Source organism: Narcine bancroftii, chromosome 3 (assembly GCF_036971445.1).
Source record: "Narcine bancroftii isolate sNarBan1 chromosome 3, sNarBan1.hap1, whole genome shotgun sequence".
NCBI lineage: Eukaryota > Metazoa > Chordata > Chondrichthyes > Torpediniformes > Narcinidae > Narcine > Narcine bancroftii.
The window spans coordinates 242683518-242710119 of NC_091471.1; the positions used below are offsets into that span (position 1 = coordinate 242683518).

Genomic DNA, 26602 nt, shown 5'->3' on the forward strand with positions numbered 1-26602 from the left:
AACCAAAGCTAACGAGTCCGGCCCACCCTTCCAGTTATACCGCTGGATACTGGGTTGCACCATGACATAGGAAACTCAGTAAAAACAGGAGGGCACCGACAAGGATGCATAATGTAGGAGAGGCCGTTTGCAGTGACCTGTCTGGCAAGCTGGAGAGTGGCCACACAGCGATCATTACACTGAGAAAGGAGAGGTGAAGTATTATGCGTGTACTTTCCCTGGGTAAGCAGGACATCAGCCCAGACCTTACCCACATTTTATATAGCAAAAATAAAGATACATGACCAATGATTCCAACATGAGCCCTTCATCAAGGACCCAAGCCTGAAATGTTGATGATATATCTTTATCTTTGCGATATAAATGACACTGTTTGACCTGTGGAGATATTCCAGCGTTGTGTTTTTACTTTTACCACAGAGACTGCAGTCTTTTGTGTTTTACTTCATACTCGAGTACAAGAGTAGTGTAAAATAAGGCATCACTTTTTAATTGTGTTTTACTTCATACTCAAGTACAACAGGTAGTGTAAAATAAGGCATCACTTTTTGATTGTGTTTTACTTCATACTCGAGTACAACAGGTAGTGTAAAATAAGGCATCACTTTTTGATTGTGTTTTACTTCATACTCAAGTACAAGAGTAGCGTAAAATAAGGCATCACTTTATAATTGTGTTTTACTTCATACTCGAATACAACAGGTCGTGTAAAATAAGGCATCACTTTTTGATTGTGTTTTACTTCATACTCAAGTACAACAGGTAGTGTAAAATAAGGCATCAATTTTTAATTATGTATTACTTCATACTCGAACAACTGGTAGTGTAAAATAAGGCATCACTTTTTAATTGTGTTTTACTTCATACTCGAATACAACAGGTAGTATAAAATAAGGCATCACTTTTTAATTGTGTTTTACTTCATGCTCAAGTACAACAGGTAATGTAAAATAAGGCATCACTTTTTGATTGTGTTTTACTTCATACTCGAGTACAACAGGTAGTGTATAATAAGGCATCACTTTTTGATTGTGTTTTACTTCATACTCGAGTACAACAGGTAGTGTATAATAAGGCATCACTTTTTGATTGTGTTTTACTTCATACTCGAGTACAACAGGTAGTGTAAAATAAGGCATCACTTTTTGATTGTGTTTTACTTCATACTCGAGTACAACAGGTAGTGTATAATAAGGCATCACTTTTTGATTGTGTTTTACTTCATACTCGAGTACAACAGGTAGTGTATAATAAGGCATCACTTTTTGATTGTGTTTTACTTCATACTCGAGTACAACAGGTAGTGTAAAATAAGGCATCACTTTTTGATTGTGTTTTACTTCATACTCGAGTACAACAGGTAGTGTAAAATAAGGCATCACTTTTTAATTGTGTTTTATTTCATACTCGAGTACAACAGGTAGTGTAAAATAAGGCATCACTTTTTGATTGTGTTTTACTTCATACTCAAGCACAACAGGTAGTGTAAAATAAGGCATCACTTTTTAATTGTGTTTTACTTCATACTCTAATACAACAGGTAGTGTAAAATAAGGCATCACTTTTTGATTGTGTTTTACTTCATACTTGAGTACAACAGGTAGTGTAAAATAAAGCATCACTTTTCAATTGTGTTTTACTTCATACTCAAGTACAACAGGTAGTGTAAAATAAGGCATCACTTTTCAATTGTGTTTTACTTCATACTCAAGAACAAGAGTAGCGTAAAATAAGGCATCACTTTTTGATTGTGTTTTACTTCATACTCAAGTACAAGAGTAGCGTAAAATAAGCATCACTTTTTAATTGTGTTTTACTTCATACTCGAGTACAACAGGTAGTGTAAAATAAGGCATCACTTTTTAATTGTGTTTTACTTCATACTCGAATACAACAGGTAGTGTAAAATAAGGCATCACTTTTTAATTGTGTTTTACTTCATGCTCAAGTACAACAGGTAATGTAAAATAAGGCATCACTTTTTGATTGTGTTTTACTTCATACTCGAGTACAACAGGTAGTGTATAATAAGGCATCACTTTTTGATTGTGTTTTACTTCATACTCGAGTACAACAGGTAGTGTATAATAAGGCATCACTTTTTGATTGTGTTTTACTTCATACTCGAGTACAACAGGTAGTGTAAAATAAGGCATCACTTTTTGATTGTGTTTTACTTCATACTCGAGTACAACAGGTAGTGTATAATAAGGCATCACTTTTTGATTGTGTTTTACTTCATACTCGAGTACAACAGGTAGTGTATAATAAGGCATCACTTTTTGATTGTGTTTTACTTCATACTCGAGTACAACAGGTAGTGTAAAATAAGGCATCACTTTTTGATTGTGTTTTACTTCATACTCGAGTACAACAGGTAGTGTAAAATAAGGCATCACTTTTTAATTGTGTTTTATTTCATACTCGAGTACAACAGGTAGTGTAAAATAAGGCATCACTTTTTGATTGTGTTTTACTTCATACTCAAGCACAACAGGTAGTGTAAAATAAGGCATCACTTTTTAATTGTGTTTTACTTCATACTCGAATACAACAGGTAGTGTAAAATAAGGCATCACTTTTTGATTGTGTTTTACTTCATACTTGAGTACAACAGGTAGTGTAAAATAAAGCATCACTTTTCAATTGTGTTTTACTTCATACTCAAGTACAACAGGTAGTGTAAAATAAGGCATCACTTTTCAATTGTGTTTTACTTCATACTCAAGAACAAGAGTAGCGTAAAATAAGGCATCACTTTTTGATTGTGTTTTACTTCATACTCAAGTACAAGAGTAGCGTAAAATAAGCATCACTTTTTAATTGTGTTTTACTTCATACTCGAGTACAACAGGTAGTGTAAAATATGGCATCACTTTTTAATTGTGTTTTACTTCATACTCGAGTACAACAGGTAGTGTAAAATAAGGCATCACTTTTTGATTGTGTTTTACTTCACACTCGAGTACAAGAGGTAGTGTAAAATAAGGCATCACTTTTTAATTGTGTTTTACTTCATACTCTAATACAACAGGTAGTGTAAAATAAGGCATCACTTTTTGATTGTGTTTTACTTCATACTTGAGTACAACAGGTAGTGTAAAATAAAGCATCACTTTTCAATTGTGTTTTACTTCATACTCAAGTACAACAGGTAGTGTAAAATAAGGCATCACTTTTCAATTGTGTTTTACTTCATACTCAAGAACAAGAGTAGCGTAAAATAAGGTATCACTTTTTAATTGTGTTTTACTTAACACTCGAGAACAAGAGGTAGTGTAAAATAAGGCATCACTTTTTGATTGTGTTTTACTTCTTTATCAAGTACAACAGGTAGTGTAAAATAAGGCATAACTTTTTAATTGTGTTTTACTTCATATCGAGTACAACATGTAGTGTAAAATAAGGCATCACTTTTTATTGTGTTTTACTTCATACTCGAGTACAAAAGGTAGTGTAAAATAAGGCATCACTTTTTAATTGTGTATTACTTCATGCTCAAGTACAACAGGTAGTGTAAAATAAGGCATCACTTTTTGATTGTGTTTTACTTCATACTCGAGTACAACAGGTAGTGTATAATAAGGCATCACTTTTTGATTGTGTTTTACTTCATACTCGAGTACAACAGGTAGTGTATAATAAGGCATCACTTTTTGATTGTGTTTTACTTCATACTCGAGTACAACAGGTAGTGTATAATAAGGCATCACTTTTTGATTGTGTTTTACTTCATACTCGAGTACAACAGGTAGTGTAAAATAAGGCATCACTTTTTGATTGTGTTTTACTTCATACTCGAGTACAACAGGTAGTGTAAAATGAGGCATCACTTTTTAATTGTGTTTTACTTCATGCTCAAGTACAACAGGTAGTGTAAAATAAGGCATCACTTTTTAATTGTGTTTTACTTCATACTCAAATCAACAGGTAGTGTAAAATAAGGCATCACTTTTTAATTGTGTTTTACTTCATACTCGAGTACAAGAGTAGTGTAAAATAAGGCATCACTTTTTAATTGTGTTTTACTTCATGCTCAAGTACAACAGGTAGTGTAAAATAAGGTATCACTTTTTAATTGTGTTTTACTTCATACTCGAATACAACAGGTAGTGTAAAATAAGGCATCACTTTTTAATTGTGTTTTACTTCATGCTCAAGTACAACAGGTAGTGTAAAATAAGGCATCACTTTTTAATTGTGTTTTACTTCATACTCGAATACAACAGGTAGTGTAAAATAAGGCATCACTTTTTAATTGTGTTTTACTTCATACTCGAGTACATGTGTAGTGTAAAATAAGGCATCACTTTTTAATTGTGTATTACTTCATGCTCAAGTACAACAGGTAGTGTAAAATAAGGCATCACTTTTTGATTGTGTTTTACTTCATACTCGAGTACAACAGGTAGTGTAAAATAAGGCATCACTTTTTAATTGTGTTTTACTTCATACTCAAGTACAAGAGTAGCGTAAAATAAGGCATCACTTTTTAATTGTGTTTTACTTCATACTCGAATACAATAGGTTGTGTTAAATAAGGCATCACTTTTTAATTGTGTTTTACTTCATGCTCAAATACAGCAGGTAGTGTAAAATAAGGCATCACTTTTTAATTGTGTTTTACTTCATTCTCAAGTACAACAGGTAGTGTAAAATGAGGCATCACTTTTTAATTGTATTTTACTTCATTCTCAAGTACAACAGGTAGTGTAAAATAAGGCATCACCTTTTAATTGTGTTTTACTTCATACTCGAGTACAACAGGTAATGTAAAATAAGGCATCACTTTTTAAAAATTATTTTTTGTTAAATTTTAGGCCTACAGCACGATAATAGTCCTATCAGCCCACAAGCTCAATTATACCCAATTAACCTACAACTCCCGGTACATTTCGAATGGTGGGAGAAAACTGGAGCCCCCGGGTAGAATCCCTGCAAACATGGGGAGCATGTACCAACTCTTTAAAGAAAGTGTTGGATTCGAACCCCTGTCCCGATCGCTGGCGCTGTAACGGCTTTGCGCTACCACGACTCGAACTCTGCTGCCCCATGGTATAGTGCTTTAGAGCATTACAGAAATAAAGTGCAGTTAATACACTGCAAGATCCGTGTTGAGGTAGTTTCGTGAGAACATACTTTAGCAAGGTTATGTTCGAGGGTAATTTGGACTAGTTCATGATTATGCAGGGAATGGAGGAATGTGCAACTTGTGCAGGAAAATAGGATTAGTTTATCAAGGCTAGCACACACTCATTGTGGGATGTAGGGCCAGCTCATCATACTGCTCCCTGTTTTATGAAATTGCATCTGAATTTTCCAACGGCAGTGGTGGAATTTGACTCTGTCTGTCCAGTCCAGAATGCTGGTTGTCAGAACACTCAACTAGAAGTGGGAGTATGGAGTCTTGCACCTCCCATGAATGGCCCTTGTCCATTTACCCTCCAAATCCTCATAAAAGATCCCATTCATATCCAGGAATGTGCTTCAACTCATTGATATGAGCTTCAGAGCCAAAAGATTGATAAAGATTTATAGTCCTCTCAGCAAGGAGACATTCCATATTTCATATTATCCCTCAGTCCCCTAGATTGTCCAACTAGAGGAGCATACTCTTCACATCTGTTCTGCTTAACTCTTTGGAATCTCGTGCATGCAGAATGAAATGTAACCAGTTCCAAGTGGCGAAGTCAAGACAGCAATGGAATGTCAGGATTACCGCAAAGTTCTCACTATGCAATGTTGTCCACACTTCTCAAATGAGTTACTGCCTTGTATCTACTGACAGCTGGAGGTTCCATTCATGCCTTCCAATGAACCCAAGGCAAAAGCTTTAAGCTTTGTTTTGAAACTCCAGTGAGCTCCAAACTGCTCAACCATCTATCATCTTGAGAATAATTCTGACTCTTTGGGGTAGCAGTATGCTTCTGTCATTCGTCGTTCACCCTTTGCGATATTAGAATATCCAAAGTTAAATTTATTTAATTTAGATATACAGCACGGTAACAGTCCCTTCTGGCCTACGAGCCCACGCTTCCAACCTGTATGTTTTGAAGGGTGGGAGGAAACCAAAGCTCCCAGAGGAAACCCATGCAGACATGGGGAGAACGCACAAACTCCTTACAGACAGCGACGGATTTGAACCAGGGTCGCTGGCGCTGTAATAGTGATGCGCAAACCACCTCGCTAACTGTGCCTCCTTTAATTATCCAATTAAATATGTTTGAAGTGTTTGTAAAACAGGAAAGTAAGATTACATTTCTCACAGAACAGTACATAAACAGACTATTCATCCCATTGAGTCTGTGTGAACAATGAGGCATCTGTTTACACAAATCCCATTTAATTCTCCCCACAGTTTAATCAACTACACGAGATTCTCCCACTCCAGAATCAGAATTTATTGTCACGAACATGTCAGGAAATTTGTTGTTTTGCGGTAGTGCAAACATTCCTATAAGCCACCTTACAACAATAAATAAAAATAGTTCAAGAAAAAGATAAAGTAAGGCAGTGTCTGTGATCATTGTTCATTCAGGGATCTGATGTCAGTGGGGAAGAAGCTTTCCTTGTGTTGCTGGGTGATCATGTTCAGGCTCCTGTTTCTCCTTCCCAATGGTAGCAGAGTGAAGAGGGCATGGCCTGGTGGGGGTCCTTAAGCATAGAGGCTGCTTTCTTAAGACACCACCTCTTGTAGATGTCCTCGATGGAGTGAAGACTGGTGTCCGTGATGGGCTGGCCAAGTTAACAAGTCTAGCATTTTCCTATAGAAACATAGAAGATAGGAGCAGGAGTAGGTCATTCGACCCTTCGAGCCTGCTCCGCCATTCAACGAGATCATGGCTGATCTTAAAGTTCAGTACCCCGTCCCCGCCTTCTCTCCATAACCTTTAATACCCTTATACTGAAGAAATATATCTAATTCCCTCTTAAATATATTTAATGAACCTGCCTCTGCCCTCTGTGGCAATGAATTCCACAGATTCACCACCCTCTGGGTCAAGAAATTCCTCCTCATCTCGGTCCTAAATGGTTTGCCTATTATCCTCAAACCATGGCCCCGGGTTCTGGATTTTCCCATCCTTGGAAACATCCCATCTGCATCCATTCTGTCCAGTCCTGCCAGAATTTTATATGTCTCTATGAGATCCCCTCTCAATTTTCTAAACTCCAGCGAGTACAATCCCAATTTGCGCAATCTTTCGTCATAAGTCATTCCTGCCATTCCAGGTATCAGCCTGGTGAATCGCCTCTGCACTCCCTCCATTGCAAGAGCATCCTTCCTTAGATAAGGTGACCAAAACTGCACACAATACTCCATGTGTGGTCTCACCAAGGCCCTGTACAGCTGCAGTAAGGTATCCTTGTTCCTATACTCAAACCCTCTTGATATGAAGGCCAACATACCATTTGCCTTTTTAACCGCCTGCTGTACCTGCATGCTCGCCTTCAGAGACTGGTGTACAAGTACCCCTAGGTCTCTCTGCACTTCCCCATCTCTTAATCTATTGCCATTCAAATAGTAATCTGCCCTCCGGTTTGTATTACCAAAGTGGATAACCTCACATTTATCCACATTGTAGTGCATTTGCCATATATCTGCCCAGTCCCTCAATTTATCCAAATCACATTGGAGCTTCCTGACCCCCTCTTCCATGCACACAACCCCTCCTAGCTTAGTGTCATCTGCAAATTTGGAGATATTACATCCAATCCCCTCATCATTAATGTAAATTGTGAACAGCTGGGGTCCCAGTACAGATCCCTGTGGCACCCCACTGGTCACCGCCTGCCACTCAGAAAATGAGCCATTTATCCGAACTCTCTGTCTTCTACCTGCCAGCCAGTTCTCAATCCACATCAAAACTTTGCCCCCAATCCCATGAGCCTTGATTTTGGAAGCCAGTCGTTTATGCGGGACCTTATCGAAGGGCTTTTGGAAGTCCAGGTACACCACATCCATTGGCTCTCCCCCATCTATTTTACCAGTCGCCATCTCAAAGAATTCTAATAGATTTGTCAAGCACGATTTGTAAATCCATGTTGACTCCGTCCGATCCCTTCTCTGCTAATCATATGCTCCGCTATTACATCCTTAATAATGGATTCCATCATTTTGCCCACTACTGATGTAAGGCTCACGGGCCTATAATTCCCCGCTTTTTCTCTACCCCACTTTTTAAATAGTGGGGTAACATTAGCTACCCTCCAATCCATGGGTACTGATCCTGAGTCTATCGAGTTCTGGAAAATAATTCTTAAAGCATCTGCTATCTGAATGGCCACTTCCTTAAGTACCCTAGGATGTAGATTATCAGGCCCTTGGGATTTATCTGCCTTCAATCCCATCAATTTCCCCAAGACCATGTCCTTAGAGATACTGATTTCTTTCAGTTCCTCCCTTGCTTTAGTCTCTATGTTTCCCAACATCCTTGGGAGGTTATTTGTATCCTCTCTTGTATCCTCTCTTGTGCATTGGCACCTCCATACCGTACTGAATCTCCTCAAACTCCTTACAAAGTACAGCTGTTGGTGAGCCTTTTTTATGATTGCATTGGAAGCAAGGCTATTCCCCTTCCAAGATGCAGCTGGTGTTCTGACTGGCTGCATCATTGTCTGGTTTGGGGACAGCAATACCTCTGAACATAAAGCCCTGCAAAAGGTAGTGGACGTAGCCCAGGATATCACAGGCACAACACTCTCCACTATCAAAAACATCTCTAGGGAACACTGCCATCGGAGAGCAGCAGCAATCATCAAGGATCCACACTACCCAGCACACGCTCTGTTCTTGCTGCCGCCATCAGGAAAGAGGTATCGGCGCCACAAGACTCGCACCTCCAGGTGCTGCAACCCCTCCTCCATCAGACTCTTCAACGACAAACTCAATCATGAACTCATTTTAGGACATTTACTTTTCCACTTTTTTGTTTTCTCTTTGTCTTGTAGTCAGTTTGTTTATTTTTTATTTGTTTACATGTGTACATTATGTACGGTTTTTTTTGCACTACCAATACTTATTGGTAATTCTGCCTTGCTCACAGGAAAAAGAATCTCAGGGTTGTATGTGGTGTTATGCATGAACTCTGACAATAAATCTGAATCTTAAGCTGGATTGTTTTGTTTAATTTCCCACTCCTCTGCAGGATTCGAGGGGAAAGTGTGTGAGAGGAACATTGACGACTGCAGCCCTGACCCCTGCCACCATGGTACCTGCAGCGATGGCATTGCCAGCTTCAATTGCCAATGTGAGGCGGGGTACACTGGCTACCGCTGTGAAAACCAGGTCAACGAATGTCACAGCAACCCCTGCCAGAACTCTGGGAAATGCATTGACCTGGTGAACAAGTACAGTTGTCACTGCCAGCTCGGGACTTCAGGTAGGAAGAATAGATTGCCACAGCTGTAAAATGGGGGATTAAGCCCCTTCTGTACTTGCGAAGATTGCAAAATTATGGGTCTGGCACCATCTGTGTAAAAAGAAGCAGAGTTAATGTTTCATATTAAAGACCTTTCATTAGTACCACTCAATACCCTTTTTCTGTACCCTTCATGATTCTATTCAGTTTGTACCATTAACTGCAGGGGTCAACTGTGAGATCAACCATGACGACTGTGCCAGCCAACCCTGTGATTATGGGATCTGCCGGGATGGCATCAACCACTACGACTGCATTTGCAAACAAGGCTTTATGGGTGTGTATCACAGGGCAATCTGCTCCATGAAGGTCTGATCTGTATCGTTAACCATGTGTTACATCACACAGGAGAACATAAGAAATAATTCTCAACGCTGGTTGAAGGGCTCAAGCCCAAAATATTGTTTATGCATCTTTATCTTGGATACATAAAGTACAGTGTTGGACCAGCTGAGTTTTTCCAACCATGTGTGTTTACTTTTTATTTGTAACATAAGAAACAGGACCAGGAGTCGGCCATCCGGCCCGTCGAGTCAGCTCACCTTTCAACGAGATCATGGCTGATCTGACGATCGGCTCATCTCTACCAACCCACTTTTTCCCTATATCCCTTAATTCCCCTTTTATGTAAAAATCCATCCAACCTTGTCTTACATAGCCTTCACTGACCAACAAATTCCACAGATTCACCATTCTCTACGAAAAGCAGTTCCTCCTCATCTCCGGCCTAAATCTGCTACTCCGAATCCTGAGGCTATGTCTGCTAGTTCTAGTCTCCGCCACCAATGGAAACAACTTACCTACCTCTACTTATCTATGCCTTTCATAATTTTATAAGTTTCTAAAAGATCCCCTCTCACTCTTCTAAATCCCAGCGAGTACAGGCCCAGACGATTCAGTCTCTCCTCATAGGCTAAACCCTACATCTCCGGAATCAACCTGGTAAACCTCCTCTGGACTGCCTCCAAAGTCAGTTCATCCATCCCCAAATCAGGAGACCTGAACTGCACTACTTCAGATGCAGGCTCACTGGTACCTTGTACAGTTGCAGCACAACTTCCCTGCTCCTAAATTAATTTCCTCTCACAATAGAGGGCAACGTTCCATTTGCCTTCTTGTTAGACTGATGCACCTGCAAACCAACCTTTTGCAATTCATGCACATGCACCCCCAGGTCCTTCTGGACAACAGCATGCTGCAATTGCTTGCCATTTAAATAATAGTGCGTAGGAAACATAGTGCAGTGTCCCTGTATCACTGAAACCATAACAGACCTGTCTGCACTGTTGACACAACTCATTATATTTGCACTCAGCCAACTGAGTATTTATTATTTACCTTCTTTTCATAATTTTTTTTACTCTTCGTGACCTTTGAACTATACTTAAAATTTGTTAGTGTGTTTTATGCATCTGTAAAGCTTTGGAAAGCAAGATTCCTTGCATCCATGTATTGAATATGACAATTACCTCTCTTTTGGCCTGTACAGGGGGTAAATCAATACCATCCCCTTTATTATTCTTCAACCAAATTTAAGAAGGAATCTCCATTTAGATGGCAAATGCAGGCAATAAGATACCTAGGTGTACAAATAAACAAAAATCTCGGCCAACTATATAAACTCAATTATTATCCACTAATGAAAAAATTACAGGACGATTTAGAGCATTGGAAAGATTTACCACTAACACTAATAGGAAGGATAAACTGTATTAAAATGAACATTTTTCCAAGGATATTATACTTATTTCAGGCATTGCCAATACAACTGACAGAAAAATTCTTCAAGGAGTTAAAGAAAATAATAAGGAAATTTTTATGGAGGTGGGGAAACCGAGGATAGCACTAGATAAATTAACAGAATGGTATAAACAAGGAGGCTTACAACTGCCAAACTTTAAAAATTATTATAGAGCCGCACAATTAAGATACCTATCAGATTTTTATCAAACAAGGGAAAAACCAGACTGGACGAGATTAGAATTAGATAAAATAGGGGAAAAGATACCTGAACACATATTATATAAATGGGATGAAAAATTGGTACAACATAGAAGTTCTCCAGTATTACATCATCTCCTCAATATTTGGAAGAAGATTCATGTAGAAAGAAATAAAACAAATTATCAATTACCAAAACTAATATTGACGCAAAACAAGTTACTCCCTTTTACAATAGATAACCTTTCCTTTAGAGAATGGGAAAAAAAAGGGATTAAAAGAATAGAAAATTGTTTTTCAGGAAATAGATTCTTATCCTTTGAACAAATGAAAGATAAGTGCAATATAACTGGAGATACAGCGCTGGCATATTACCAATTGAGATCCTACTTGAAGGATAAATTAGGAAGCAGTTTGAGTTTGCCAGAGGCAAGTAACCTTGAATATGTGATTACAGATACAATGATAATCAAAAGATTTATAACAAATATGTATATTAAACTGCAAGAAAAGGAGAATGAGGAAACAAATGGTAAAACTAAGCAAAAATGGGAACAAGATTTAAATATAAAGATAAAAAAGGAAACATGGGAGAAATTATGTTCTGGAACGATGAGAAATACAATAAATACGAGGCTACGTATGATACAATATAACTGGATACACAGACTATACATTACACCACAAAAGTTAAATAAATGGGACCCAACAGTATCTGATAGATGTTTTTGATGTAAAAAAGAAATGGGAATAACAATTCATGCAATCTGGACATGTGAGAAAGTAGAAAATTTTTGGGAAGATCTCAACCAGATATTAAATAAAATAACAGAAAACAATATACCAAAGAATCCAGAGATCTTTCTCCTAAGTAACATAAAAAACAAAGAATTTGGAATTGATTTGGAGGATGCACAAAAAAGATTTAAGATAGCTCTAGCCGTAGCAAAAAAATGTATTATGTCAACCTGGAAATTGGAAGATAATTTGAAAATACAACAATGGTATATAGAAATGAATAAATGTATTCCATTAGAAAAAATAACATATAGTTTAAGAAATAATATTGAAATATTTGAACAAATATGGGAGCCTTACATTAAATACAATAGCGAAAACCTACCGGGGACAATCATTACCTAAGTTGATGGAAGGAGAAGGAAAGAAAAGAATGGACTCAGTAGAATTTCTGGTGTATTTTTTTTGTTGAGTGACAACATTGTCTGACTGGTTTAATATATCCTAGATTGTATACCTTAAATGGATGGGTGGGGGGGGGGGTGGGTTGGGAGGAGGGAGTGGGGGGGGGAGAAAATGTCATTGTATATGTGTGAAAAGGAAAAAGTGTGTATCATGGCTAATGTGATTTATGGTGTGAAAAATAAAAATTAAAAAAAAAACAAAAAACAATAGTTACAAGCACTGGATTAGACTACAGTTCAGACTATTCACGCAAAGAATAAGGTACAAATTGGAACAATTATTTCTGTTGATACCGTCTAACCCTTGGGGAGCCAACCGTTCCCGGAGTCCCCTCCAGATGGCCCATGAGCACTGAGTGCTCTTTCTCCAGGGATACACAGGTATCCTCAACAGTAAATACTCATTCATTCTTGTCATCTGCTGTCTAGTAGAATGCTGTTGGATTGTAGAACTCTCTAAGCTTGTAAAAATGTCCCTCCCTTCATCCAGGCCCGCAGTGCAACGTCGAAATCGATGAGTGCGCGTCAAGTCCTTGCCAGAATGGCGGCACGTGCATCGACGGCGAGGACAGCTTCTCTTGCCTGTGCCCGGAGGGTTATCACGATCCCCTGTGTTATTCTGAGGTGGATGAATGCAGCAGCAGCCCCTGCGTGCATGGATCATGTCACGATGATGTCAACGGGTGAGGCAGCAAGCGATGAAGTGCCAGCGACTTGCCTTTTGGTGTGCTCCTTTCCCCTGGTCTATGCGCCCAGCCCAGCCCAGTTCTCCCTCCCTCCGAGAGGTGCAGCGTCCATCCTGGAGAAATTGGCTTCCAGTCAAGAATCCCATGGGATTGGGTTGAGCGCTGGTTAAACACTGCGTTTCCATTGGGAATGCTGGAAGATCAAGTTGGGAAAAACCGGCGTTCCATGGATCCCATCAGTTGCCTGATGAATGAGCTTAGTTAAAGTTTCTCCTTAAGGGTTCGTATTCGTTAATGGCTGGTGGCGTCAATCCTGTGGTCTCCAGAAAGGGAACCAGAGATCACAAGATCACATCTCTGTCAGCTATTCAGAGCAGGTTTCTCCTGTTCCGGCCATTAAGCCTTTCTCTCTCCTACTTCTGATCCAATGAAGAATCTCACCTTTGATGTGTACCTCCTTACCTTTCCCTTCTCTTCCCTTTCAATCTCACCTCTTTCTCTCTGTTTTAGTAATATTTTCTTTCATTCTTTTGTCTCTACTCTTTTTGTCCCATTCCATATTTTTCTCTCCCCTCCCGGTTGCTTTCTCTCTCTTCCTCTTCGATGTGCCATCTTTCTCTCTCATGTTCCCTGTCATTCTCCTTCATTGCTCTTTCTCGATGCCGGACTTTTTCCAGTGGCCACTTTTTTCTCACACTGTCTTTCTCGCACTTTTCTCGTGTTCCACCTCCTCAAACTCACCCCCTTCCCTCTCCCCCTCTGATGTTGCCTCCTTGTCTCTCTCTCTTTCCCCTATCTCATGGTCCATCACTTGCACTGCTTCCCTCTCTCGCACGCTCCTGCTTTCTCAAGCTGCCTCTTTTTCTCGGGCTACCTCGTGCTCTTCTCCTTTCACTCCTCTCTTTATCACATTCCCTGTCTCCTCTTTCCATTCCTTCCCTGACTCCGTTCCTCTCAGGATTCACCTCAACATGTTCCCATTATTTTTGTATTCGGCTAAATTGCTTGCTACAATTTAACTTCTAGATACAAGTGCGACTGTGAGGCAGGATGGACCGGAATGAACTGTGACATCGACAAGGATGAGTGTAACTCCAACCCCTGCAAGAATGGAGGAAGCTGTTCTGATCTGGTGAATGGTTATCTTTGTAAATGCAAAGAGGGCTTTCGAGGTGCGTAGAGAAAGATTTTCTTTAACTTTATCAGAACCTTTCATTTGCATTAGACCAGTGGTTCTCAACCTTTTTCTTTCCACTCACATACCACCTTAAGTAATTGCTATGTCATAGGTGCTCTGTGTTTAGTAAGGGATTATTTAAGGTGGTATGTGGGAGGAAAGAAAAAGGTTGAAAATGTACCTAATTGACTCGTTATGTGCACGGTTTCATTACTCCAAAGGAAATGGGCCAGTGGCAATTTTTCTCAAGCAAAATATTTCAGAAACAATTGGGTCTAGAGCAGTGATTCTCAACCTTCCCTTCCCACTCACCTACCACCTGAAGCAATCCCTTACTAATCACAGCACAAATGGCATAGGAATTACTTCAAGTGGTAGGTGAGTGGAAAGAAAAGGCTTGAAAACCACTGGGATACACCTTAAGACATAGGAGCAGAAAAAGGCCATTTAGCCCATCGAGTCTGCCCCACCATTTAATCACAAGCTGATTAATTTTCCCACTAAGCCCCACTGCCCGGCTTTCTCCCCATAACCTTTGCTACGCTGGCTAATCAAGAACCTAAAGACTAGAAGTTACCTAACTGACTCGGGCAGGTGAGGGGGAGCGAGACGGCAACGCGACTCAGGCGGGCGAAGGGGAGAGACAACAGTGTGACTTGGGCAGGCGAGGGGGAGCGAGACAGCAGCGGGCGAGGGGGGAGATGGCAATGCGACTCGGGCAGATGAGGGAGAGAGTGGCAGTGCTACTCAGGTGGGGGGGGGAGAGACAGCATCATGACTCAAGCTGGCGGGGAAGCGAGATGGCAGCAGGTGAGGGGGGAGAGACGGCAACATGACTCAAGCGAATGAGGGGGGGAGATGGCAATGCAACTTGAGCGAACGAGGAGGGGAGAGACGACAATGTGACTCAGGCAGGTGAGGGGGAGCAAGACGGCAGCACAACTCGGGCGGGGTGAGGTGGGAGAGATGGCAGTGCTACTCAAGTGGGCAAGGCAGGGGGACAGACAACAGTGTGACTCGGGCAGGCTTAAAGGAACGGAAATCAAAATAATTCCAAACTCTAGAAGATTCCAAGCAACAACAGATGTCCGATCCCGACGATCCCAGATAAAAGGTTAGGCACCTGTACAGTGGTCCCACCACACCTATCAATCTCTGCCTTAAATATCCTGGGCCTCCATGGCAATGAATTCCACAGATTTACTATCCTCTGGTTAAAGAAATATACCTCAACTTGTCTGGCATAAGGCAAAGAAAGAGTAGCCATGAGTATTGTCTGGTGCCCTTAACAAAAGGAAAAAGAGAAGCAGTTGAGAGTCCCTTCAGAGAACTGAGGATCTGTGGATTAATCTCCAGACCTCCCGCAGCCTCTGCACCTTCGGACTCTTGTTCAAACCATTGCCAACCTGAGCTCCAGGTCCAAATCTCCGATACGATCAGAGGCCCTTCGAGAGCCCCACTTTCCCTCTTGATCCTGGTTCCCATACCTGACTTCCATGAGCCGGTCTCCAACAGCCTGCAGCCAGTGCGGCTCCTTCAGCTGCTGAGCCCCTCGCTGGTTTGCCGCTGTGTCACCTTGCCTGTAAGGTTGAAATTCCCTTTTCAAGTTGCCATTGAATGTGTTTTCATGTCCCTTCGTAGAGCCTGTCAGTTCCTAATACATTCCAGCACAAGGAATAATTCTCATTTTGTTTTTTTTAATTTGAAGGACCCAGATACTTGATCTTGTTACTGAATGTTATGTGTCACCTTATAGCACACCTAGCCTGAATGTGGCCATCTCTTTGATTAAAATGTAGACCATGCAAAATTGAAAAACATGCAATTTTATTTATTTACGCAGGGCAGCACTGCCAAGTCAATATCAATGATTGTGCCTCAAACCCATGCTTAAACAAGGCAGTCTGCGTGGATGGAATCGCTAGCTATTCCTGCCAGTGTGAGCTCCCATACACGGGTAAGACCTTAGGTGCAGAAACAGGCTATTCAGCCCAAGGAGTCCGCCTCACCATTCAGTCATGAGCTGATCCATTTTCCTACTTAGTGCCACTGCCCGGCTTCTCCCTATAACCTTAGATAAGCTGGCTAATCAAGAACCTATCAATCTCACCCCATGACCAGGCCTCAAATTCCACAGATTCACCACCCTCTGGCTGAAGAAATTCCTCCGACTCGTTCTAAGTGGATGCCCTTTCAATCCTGAAGTTGTGCCCACATGTCTCAGACTCTCCCACTATGGGAAACAACCTTTCTCCATCTACTCTGTCCATGCATTTGAAATACAACGGTCTAGTCTTGGGAGCCCTCATTTTTCTCACTAGTTATTCCTGGCAACAATTTTGATTTTAACATTATTTTCATCAATAAATAACTGAAAGATGCAAATGACCTGCAGAGATCAAATGCTGCAAGGGGTAAAATAGATGAACATGCAAAATGTTTTGCTTGCAGGTTGTTCTATAGGAATACTTTCTGTTAATAATTAATTTGAGTCCCCATTCCATCCATTCATCCATGTGCTGGAATGCTTTCAGAGTAGCGCGGGTAATTAAGATTTGCGTCAAGAAAACAACATCTAGATTAAAGGGGAATTCCAACTAGAAATGACACAGACAGAAAGCAACAGCTTTTTTTTTTGAGTTTGATCTGTTACAAAATCATAGAGATGTTAGAGCATGGAGTGAGGCTATGCGGCCCATTGAGTCTGTGCTAATTCTGTGCAGCAGCCAAACCAGCAGGTTCCCACTCCCCACGGGCTTTCCAGTTCGAACGCTACAAACGAGTCACGTCCTCCCGCATCTTCTTTCTCTTGTCGGCAGGAGAAAACTGCGAGAAGGTGTTGGCTCCTTGTTCCCCCAACCCATGTGACAACGGCGGTTTTTGTGACCATACTCCTGACTACGAGAACTTTGTCTGCACCTGTGCGGAAGGATGGCAAGGTAAACGGACACAGAAGTCCCCCTTCTTCCCCGACAAGGGGGAAGGAGGATAACAATTTTGGAGGGAGACTCAAAGGTCTGAAGACTGATTATAGTAAAATAGAAATGCTGGAAGAAATCCGAATCGGTTTTATTGTCAGGAACGCGTGTCGAGAAATTCCATAAATACATGATTTTTTTTTTAAAAATGCAAAGAAAAGGGAGTGAGGTGGTGTCTGGGGTTCATTGTCTGTTCAGAAATCTGGTGGCGGAGGGGAAGAAGCTGTTGATGGTAGCGGTGAGAAGAGGGCATGGCCTGGGTGGTGAGGGCCCTTGATGACAGAATCTGGTCTCTTGATGTCTGATGGAGTGAGACTGCCCAGATTTCAGGGAAACCCTCTTCAATTCTGAAGCGGGTTCTTAACACAAAGAAGGGCTCAGACCCAAAATATCGTTATATACCTTTTCCTCCTATGGGGGCTGTGTGACCTGCTGAGTTCCTCCAGCATTTTTATTAATAATTTTGATCATGATCTCTGAGCTTTTGCTGTTGCTTTTATGGTTTCTCTTTCTCTCTCTCCTCTCCCCCACCCCTCATGCACATACCTATGCCCTCAGGTCAGACCTGTCAAGTGGACATTGATGAGTGTGCAATCAACCCTTGCAAGAATCGAGGCACTTGCACTAACACACTGGGAAGCTATGTTTGTGCGTGTGGGCCGGGCTTTGCAGGCCACAACTGTGAGACTGACATCAATGACTGTAACCCAAGTGAGTGCTTCTTTGAGATTTTGACAGTCAGTGTTTTATGCTCGAGAGCAAAATTAAAGCTTTCTTATAAGCTTGGCTTCTAGTTTTTTTTCAGTTGACTCCTGAATCTAAGCAAGAAAGAGGCCTTATCTCTCGCTAGATAATCAATCTTATTGCTCAGTTCTTGTTTATCTTATGTAACCTCTTCCAGCCCTACAAGAAATTCTGTGTACCCTCACCCCTGACCTGGAAATCTCTCTCTCTCTCTCTCTCTCTCTCTCTCTCTCTCTCTCTCTCTCTCTCTCTCTCTCCCTCTCCCTCCCCCCACCCCTCCAAGTTCATCTTCAGATTTGCTGTCTAGAGTACATACATGACATCACATGCAACCCTCGGATTTTTTTTCCTGCAGAATTCTTTTTCCAGGCAGAATTATCATTTATTGGTAGTGGAAAAAACTGTACACATGTAACAAATAATATAAACAAACTGACTGCAATACAGAGAGGGGTAAAAAAAAGCAATAAAGTTTAAAAGTAAGAATCCTTAAACGATTGAGCTTGTGGTTGAGGATTCTGATGGTGGAGGGAGAGCAGCTGTTTCTGAATCTGGTGGGGAAAGTCTGTGGCTACGTCTTTCCTGATGGTAACAGAGACTTCTTCGGCTGCCAGCTTTCAAGGAAAGGCTCTTCACTTCTGAAGTGGGTTCATTGACGCAGGGCACAAGCCTAGCTCGCTCTGCGGTTCCCGAGGATGGCCTCTTTGGCTCCTCTCCAGGAGCTGAATAGTGGAGGTCAAAGGTGAGCCAGAACGAGGGTCCCGCCACGTGTGACATCACACTCTCTGCGGGGCTCAGCACTCAATCCAGTGGTGGAGACGTATGTGCTATGCAAAGCTGTGCAAGGGAGGGTCGCTGGAAGAAGAACATCCTGTTCATTTAATGAGGGCATAACCTAGAGTAAAAAAAAGCAGGTGGTTTAGTTGTAATAGATTAATTCATTGCTAGTTCTTTAATGTTTTTCATTAGTTGAGAAGGCCGATGGGATGCAAGGCTTCATTCATAGGGGGACTGAGTTCAAGAGTCATGTTCCAACTCTACAAATCTCTTGGATTATTGTGTTCGGTTCTGGTCACCTCATTATAGGAAGGATGTGAAAACTATGGAGAGGAGGCAGAGGAGATTTACCAGGATGTTGCCTGGATTGGGAAATGTCTAATAAGATTTATTGTCAAGTTTATTGTCAACTGATTGCACAAGTAAAACCCAACAAAACAGCATTCTCTGGTCCTCGGTGCAAAACATGCAGACACACAACCAGACATCACACACATGCAGACAAACAATGCATATACGGGACAAGTATTTCATCTATACAAATAAATAAATAGATTTTTGTTTCTTACATATGAGAGTCTTGGATGGTCAGTGTGAGCAGTTCCTTTGGTCATTCAGCATTCTCACTGCCTGTGGGAAGAAGCTGTTCCTCAGCCTGGTGGTTCTGGCTCTGATACTCCTGTATCTCTTCCCCGACGGGAGCAGCTGGAAGATCCTGTCTGCAGGGTGGTGGGAGTGCTCAATAATTTTGCACACCCTCATCAGACAACGATCCCGTTAGATCACATCGATGGAGGTGGAAGGGAAACTCCAGTGATCCTCTCTGCTGCTTTTATTGTCCTGTGAATTGAGTTCTGGTCCATTTCTCTGCAGTAACTGTACTGCACTGTGATGCAGCCGGCCAGGACGCTCTCAATAGAGGTTCTGCAGAAGGTTGACATAAAGGTGGCTGGTACCCTTGCCTGCTTCAAACTTCTTAGGAAATGCAGTTGCTGTTGACAAGTGAGGAGATGTTTAGTGAAGACTTCCTCTCTACATTTTTCTAAACCCTTCTTGGTTTTAAACAGAGCTGAACTGTGGCAAGATTGATCGCCTCTGTTCTCCCAGTCAATCCATGCAACTCAGTTGTTGGAATTATTTTAGTGAATCTCTTCTAACTCTTTCTAAGGTCTTCCTAAACTGCAACGCACCACTCTAGTGTGTGAACCAGTGTGATTCATTGTTACAAATGCTTCCGTTTTGGCGTTTAGCTCGCTCATTAGTCTGGGGCCTGGTGTGGAAGGGAGCGTTCAGCCAGAACCAGGGGTTGGAGCTGGTACCGTGGACTGGGTATGTGGCTGAAATTGATGTGAATGGAGTGAGGGGGCCGCCCTATGGCGGGAGTGGGTCCGAATACCATGTGTCGAGTGGGCTCCATGGTGCTTGTAAACGTTCAGTTCCCTTTGAACCCACAGGTTTAAAAATCAGTGAAATAAGGGCAGCACAGTTTGAGTGCATCACCATTACACTGCTGTCTGTAAGGAGTTTGTATGTTCTCCCCCTGACCTTCGTGGGTTTCCTCCGTGTGCTCTGGTTTCACCCCACCCTCCAAAAATGTCCGTGGGTTGAGGGTTAATTGGGGTATTTGGGCTCCATGGACTCATGGGTCATAATGGCCTGTTACCGTGGTGTATCTCAAAAATTTAAAGAGTGTGCTTGCGTATTACAAGACAAGATTCTTTTATTGTCGTATAATTCAACAGAAAAAGTAATATTATACAAAATTTCCTTCAGTTTACCATAGGCAGACAAACATTCACCATCAGCAGAAATTGTCCAGGGTCCCTTACAGTCAGAAAGAGAGTTCCCCATCCCCCCACCCTGCCTCCAGTGCTCCCGCAGCCTCTGTAGCCATACAGACTTCAGTCCAACTATTGGCAACCTGAGCTCCAGACCCAAATCTCTGACATGATCAAGAAGCCCTCAGCACCCACTTATTTCGCATTAAATTTTTAAACGTAGACACACAGCACGGTTAACAGGCCCTTTTGGCTGACGAGCCATGACGCCCAATCACACCCAATTGATCTAGAACCTCCCCCCCAGAACATTTTGTAGGGTGGGAAGAAGCCGGAGACCCTGGGAAAACTCCATGCAGACACAGGGAGTGCATACAAACTCCTTACAGACAGCATGGGATTCGAACCCCGGTCCCAATCACTGGCGCTGTAACAGTTACACGTTAATTGGAATAACACCCCATAGTCCAGAGTACCTGTTAGTTCGGCACCACCCAAGGATGTCAGATTATTCAGCTTTACTGTCTGTCCATTTGAAAAGGATTGGATTTGTTTCCTTTATCCGACACTTTGTTGAACTGCCCTTTCACTTCCACAACTTGCCTCCATTATCAGAACAGGAAAGCAAGTTTGGACAACAGTCCAGATCCAAACAAACTGATCCGTGTTTTTCTTTCCACTCTGGTTACCTGACCTGCCCAATATTCCCAGTGTTTCTGTTTTCGATTCAGATTTCCAACATCTGTGATACTTTGCTTTTGCAACCTCCCTGCCTCTCCAGTAATGTTGTAACCACGGTCTATGACCAATTATGTAGTCATCCTCTGTGTTTACCACAGAGTTGCACAAAACATTGAAACACTCTTCAGTACATTGATCTTTGCTTGTTTACCACAAATCCTGCTTGTCCTCATCACGTTTGTATCCTTCGATGACTTATCTTTGGTTTGTTTTGTCTGGCTTGCATTTTGTTAGAGATTTTGTTATACTTCAAAGACGTCACGGTGAGATGGTTGTTTCACGTCACTCCATGATTCCCAAGTTCTAGATTAGCTTCCATCCAAAATCCAGTGCCAATCTGGGGAAAACCCATGCAGACTCCGGGAAGACGTATAAACTCCTTACAAACAGTGCCAGATTTGAACCCCGGACCTGATCGCTGGCGCTGTGACAACGTTGCGCTAACCGTGCCGTAGCATGAATACAGATGGGAAACAGGAGAATGGCTACAGTGCCATTGCACAAAACCATCCCTAATCTGATTGCAACTCCCAACTCTGAATTCCCGTTAATCTTTCACCCCTTTGCTTACCCCGTTGTTGCTGTGTACAGAGATGGCCAACGGGGGCCATCGTGACATCCACCGTTGAAGTGCTTCCGGGAGAGGAAGTTCAAGCATTGATGATTGTTTCTTCTTGTCAGATCCCTGTGTGAACGGAGGCTCCTGCCTGGACGCTGTCAACTCCTTTGTTTGTGACTGCCTGCCAGGCTTCACGGGTGCCCAGTGTGCCGACGAGGTGAACGAGTGCGAGAGCGGTCCGTGCCGCAACGGAGGCACCTGCACGGACTACGTCAACAGCTACACGTGCACTTGCAAGGCTGGTTTCAACGGACTGCACTGCGAGAACAACATTCAGGACTGCACGGAAAGGTGAGCGAGGTCCACGTGTCCCCTCCCTACTGAAGCACGAGCTGTTGGGCAGACTTCTCTTTAATCCTCTCAAAACGGGGGGATTCAGCATTCGTTTATGGTCAAGCATGCAAAATACGGGAGCTTTGTTAGCTGCGTAAAGGCACACAAAAGTGTCAAGGTGAGAAAGGGGAGCAAAAGGGAGCTCAAGCATCCGTGGATCCTGCCATCTCCGCCAATCCTGCCCCCTCCTGTGCACCCGTAGCCTCCATAGTCACATGGTCAGCTGTCCCTGAAAAATTCTTGTATCTGGTTCTGGAGTTTACCATTTAGTCATTTTTTTTTCTTTTAAAAATATTTTTATTGATTTTAATGAAGAACATACAAACAAAAAAGTACAATTCAATAAAATAATATGGACATTTATACAATCTAAATATATTCCGTATATCACTAACATACATAAATTGTAAATCATATCCATAATTTATATTCTAAATGGTATATAACTAAAAAAACTCTAATAATGCAAAAATAGAAAGGGAAGAAGAAAATAGTAAAGGATAAAAACTCAGACCCCTTACCTAACCTAACCGCGTTGCCAGATGCTATGTATAGCCTATGGTGTCATCTGACACCGGAGATTGAAGGCCTCGGCCCCTAGTACAATCCTCGGCGTCGGAAGATGCCCGGTGTTGCGATCGGGCAAGTGTGAAATGAGTAATTCGATTGTGGGATTGAAATGACCCAAGTTTTTGCATAAATACAAGAATGTGAAGGAAGAAAAGATTAAAATGAAGGTATAAACTTTGCCATGAGAAAGTGTCAGCGGAGGTGGGGGGGGGGGGGTGTGAGAGGGGAGAGAGAGGAAATAGCAATAGCGGACAATTTTTAAACAGCATAGGAAAGTTGGTAGTGCTATAGACCACAATTTATAAAGACCGTGGAAAACGCAATGGCGGGCCTGACTTCCCAGAATTTCATGCAGCAAAGAAACCCCTCCATGAATGCTCCGTGCATGAAGCCAGGAATACAGCCCTTTCTCTGCCGCATTGAATTCTGGGAGAGCAGGTCCGCAATTGCTTTTTTCTACAGTATTTATAAATTGTGCGCGTCAGTGCTACCAACTTTCCCACGCTGTTTAAAAATTGTCCGCTATTGCTATTTATTGTTAGTACTTTCCCACAGTCCCTTTATATAGGTGGGCACAACAACAACAGGAGCTTAAGGGCTCATACTGTGCTGTATATTAGCTTAATTATGTAATAATTAGGCATGATTAATTTTGTTCAAATATAAGCTCATAATATATTGATCAGGATTTAGGGCAGGTCCAACGTAGCTCGATGCGTCTTGATGTCACCAGTAGAAGGAAGAACAGTCCTAACCCCCGGGGATGGCTCCTTGCAAGTGTGAAAGCATTCAGTGCCCCAGTTAGGAGTGGTCAAGAGTGAAAAGTCAAACCCCCATTCCTATCCCAGGACACTGAATGACCAATTTAGTGGGACACAAGTGTGAAAGGGGCTCAAGACTGGTATTAAAAGAAAAACAAAGGTTAAAAGAAAATATAAAGAACTTGGAAAAGATACAAGTTTAATTACATTAGAGTAAAATAATAAAGTAAGATAGTGAGTCATAAATGAGGCCCATAACTTCTGGAATCCTATATTGAATAACTAATCTTTTCCATGTTCAAACAGGACATGATGTCCTGGGGCCGTCATGACATCACCAGTAGAAGGAAGAACAGTCCTAACCCCCGGGGATGACTCCTTGCAAGTGTGAAAGCGTTCAGTGCCCCAGTTAGGAGCGGTCAAGTGTGAAAAGTCAAACCCCCATTCCTATCCCAGGACACTGAACAACCAATTTAGTGGGACACAAGTGTGAAAGGGGCTCAAGACTGGTATTAAAAGAAAAACAAAGGTTTAAATATAAAGAACTTGGAAAAGATACAAGTTTAATTACATTGGAGTAAAATAATAAAGTAAGATAGTGAGTCATAAATGAGGCCCATAACTTCTGGAATCCTATATTGAATAACTAATCTTTTCCATGTTGAAACAGGACATGATGTCCTGAGGCAGCATCCTTCCATTTAAGTAAAATCACACGTCTCGCCATAAGAGAGGCAACAATGAACGAGAGATAAAGAAGAATTGTTCCCTCCCATTGTACCGAAGAAAACCTCTCTCCAGTATTTTTCTAGACTAGGACAAGTCCAGAACATGTGAATTAATGACACTTCTCCGCTCTTACACCTGTCACACCAAGGACTCGTATCAGAATAAAAGCAAGACAATTTAGCCTTAACCAAATGTAATACTAAATAGTCATTCTAAACAGGAATATTTGATAATGATGTACACAGAGTCGCCAATGAAAGAGGCCTGCCCCCCACCCCGTATTCCTGCACTTTGGCATCGACTGGTGGATTTTTTCCTGTATTCCCAAACCTACAACTGGAAGCTACTCCTCCCATTACCTACCGCAATATATTTTTAAATTTCGTTTTATTTTTCCCACGCAAGTGTAAAAGGAGTGGGAAATAGAACCTGGTTGAGCAAACAAGTTTCGTCTTGTGCTTTGAATGAACAACACAGACGGAATTGTTCATGCAACAGCTCTTTGGTCCACACAGGCAGGTACACAAGAACTTCCTTCTGAGGGAATCTCCCCAAACTAAGTGCTTATATCTTTCAAGTACCGGTATAGTTACAGATGATTTAAGTTTAATTTAATTAGCCCAATGGCATATATTACTTCAATATTTTTTTAGTGTAGATAAATGAACATAAACAGATAAGAAGTCAGAGCAGGGAGTCGGCAACCCGGCCCATTGAGCCTGCTCAACCAGATCATGGCTGATCTGAACAACTCATCTCCACCTACCTACCTGCCTTTCCCCCATATCCCTTATTTCCTTTACTGTGCTAAAAGTCTATCCAACCTTGTCCGAAATATATTTAGTGCGCTTCAATGCACAGCGAATTCCAGAGATGCCCCACCCTCTGGGAAAATAATTTCTCCTCATATCTGTCCTAAATCTATTACCCTGAATCTTGAAACTGTGAATATACATCCCACTGGTACTTCAGACCAGCAAGTGGGCCGGGCAGTAAACCATTGGACACCACTGGAGTTTTACCTGATGGCTGGTGAAGTGGATGAGATACAACCACCCTGCCTCCTAGGCTGGCTCTCCATTGGGTAGAAGAGCCCACAGCCACAGAGAATATTGTTCAAAATTCCTTCAAGGGTCCAGGTAGCTTTCATTGTCAAAAAATATTAACATATATGATAGACCAACTTTTGCCTTTCATAAATTCAAGCAACTCCACTTCACCTGGGAGATGGGTTCCCATACGTACCTGCTCTTTCTGTACTGATCTGGTTCTCCGGACTTAAATGCCTATGATCTGGCTCTCAGCAGGTTCCGGATTTCATTGTTCATCCTGACCTTCTGGTTGGAGAAAACCCTGAACAATTTGGTGGGGACACAGTTGCTTCGATAAAGTCTGCGACAGTCCTGGTGTAATCGTTCATCTCCCCTTAACGATTGATGCCCTGGCTGATCAAGAACCTATCAATCTCTGCCTTAAATACACCCAATGACCCGGCCTCCACAACCGCCGGTGACAACAAATTCCACAGATTTACCGCCCTCTGGCTGAAGAAATTCCTCTACATCCCTGTTTTAAGTGGACGCCCTTCAATCCTGAGGTTGCGCCCTCTTGCCCTAGACTCTCCCACCATGGAAAACAACCTTTCTACATCTACTCAGTCCATGCCTTTCAATATTCAAAATGTTTCAATGAGACCCCCCACCATTCTCCTAAATTCCAATGAGTACAGGCCAAGAGCTGTTAAACACTCATGTGATAGTTCAGCTAATGTTGCAGAATAGCCACTGTTGTCTTCCTTGGAAGGGTCATTGAGGGTTGAGACAGTCTGGTGTTACCTCCGCAGCACAGAAACCCTCCCCTTTGGTCGCAGCTGGTTTAAGTAAGAGATCAAATGTTCATTTTACCCTTTGTTTTCAGCTCCTGCTTCAACGGAGGGACCTGCATAGATGGGATTAACACGTACACCTGCAACTGCCGCTCTGGCTTCACCGGTTCCCATTGCCAGCACGATATTGATGAGTGCAATTCTCAGCCATGCCTGAACGGGGGGGTGTGCATTGATCGGCTCGAGTCCTACAGGTGTACCTGTCCTTATGGTTACACAGGGGACCGGTGTCAGGTAAGAATTTACCTAGCATTAGACAGCT

At 41.9% G+C, this 26602-nt stretch overlaps 1 protein-coding gene and 1 long non-coding RNA gene across 3 annotated transcripts in view; one reads left to right on the forward strand and one right to left on the reverse strand.

Annotated features, from left to right (window-relative positions):
• notch3 (notch receptor 3) overlaps positions 1–26602 on the forward strand; it is a 298038-nt gene that overhangs the window by 234965 nt on the left and 36471 nt on the right. For both annotated transcript variants that reach the window (XM_069927329.1, XM_069927328.1), the window contains exons 11-19: positions 9147–9380; positions 9586–9696; positions 13053–13245; positions 14275–14420; positions 16269–16382; positions 17245–17364; positions 17962–18114; positions 22125–22353; positions 26373–26574. In XM_069927329.1, coding sequence (XP_069783430.1) covers positions 9147–9380; positions 9586–9696; positions 13053–13245; positions 14275–14420; positions 16269–16382; positions 17245–17364; positions 17962–18114; positions 22125–22353; positions 26373–26574 — 1502 coding nt within the window. The remainder of the gene's footprint in view (positions 1–9146; positions 9381–9585; positions 9697–13052; positions 13246–14274; positions 14421–16268; positions 16383–17244; positions 17365–17961; positions 18115–22124; positions 22354–26372; positions 26575–26602) is intronic.
• Positions 18479–21427, reverse strand: LOC138758427 (uncharacterized). Its single transcript, XR_011354280.1, has 3 exons — positions 21179–21427; positions 19494–19916; positions 18479–19042 (listed from the first exon to the last, which is right to left on the reverse strand). It is a non-coding gene; the product is annotated as an uncharacterized lncRNA (long non-coding RNA).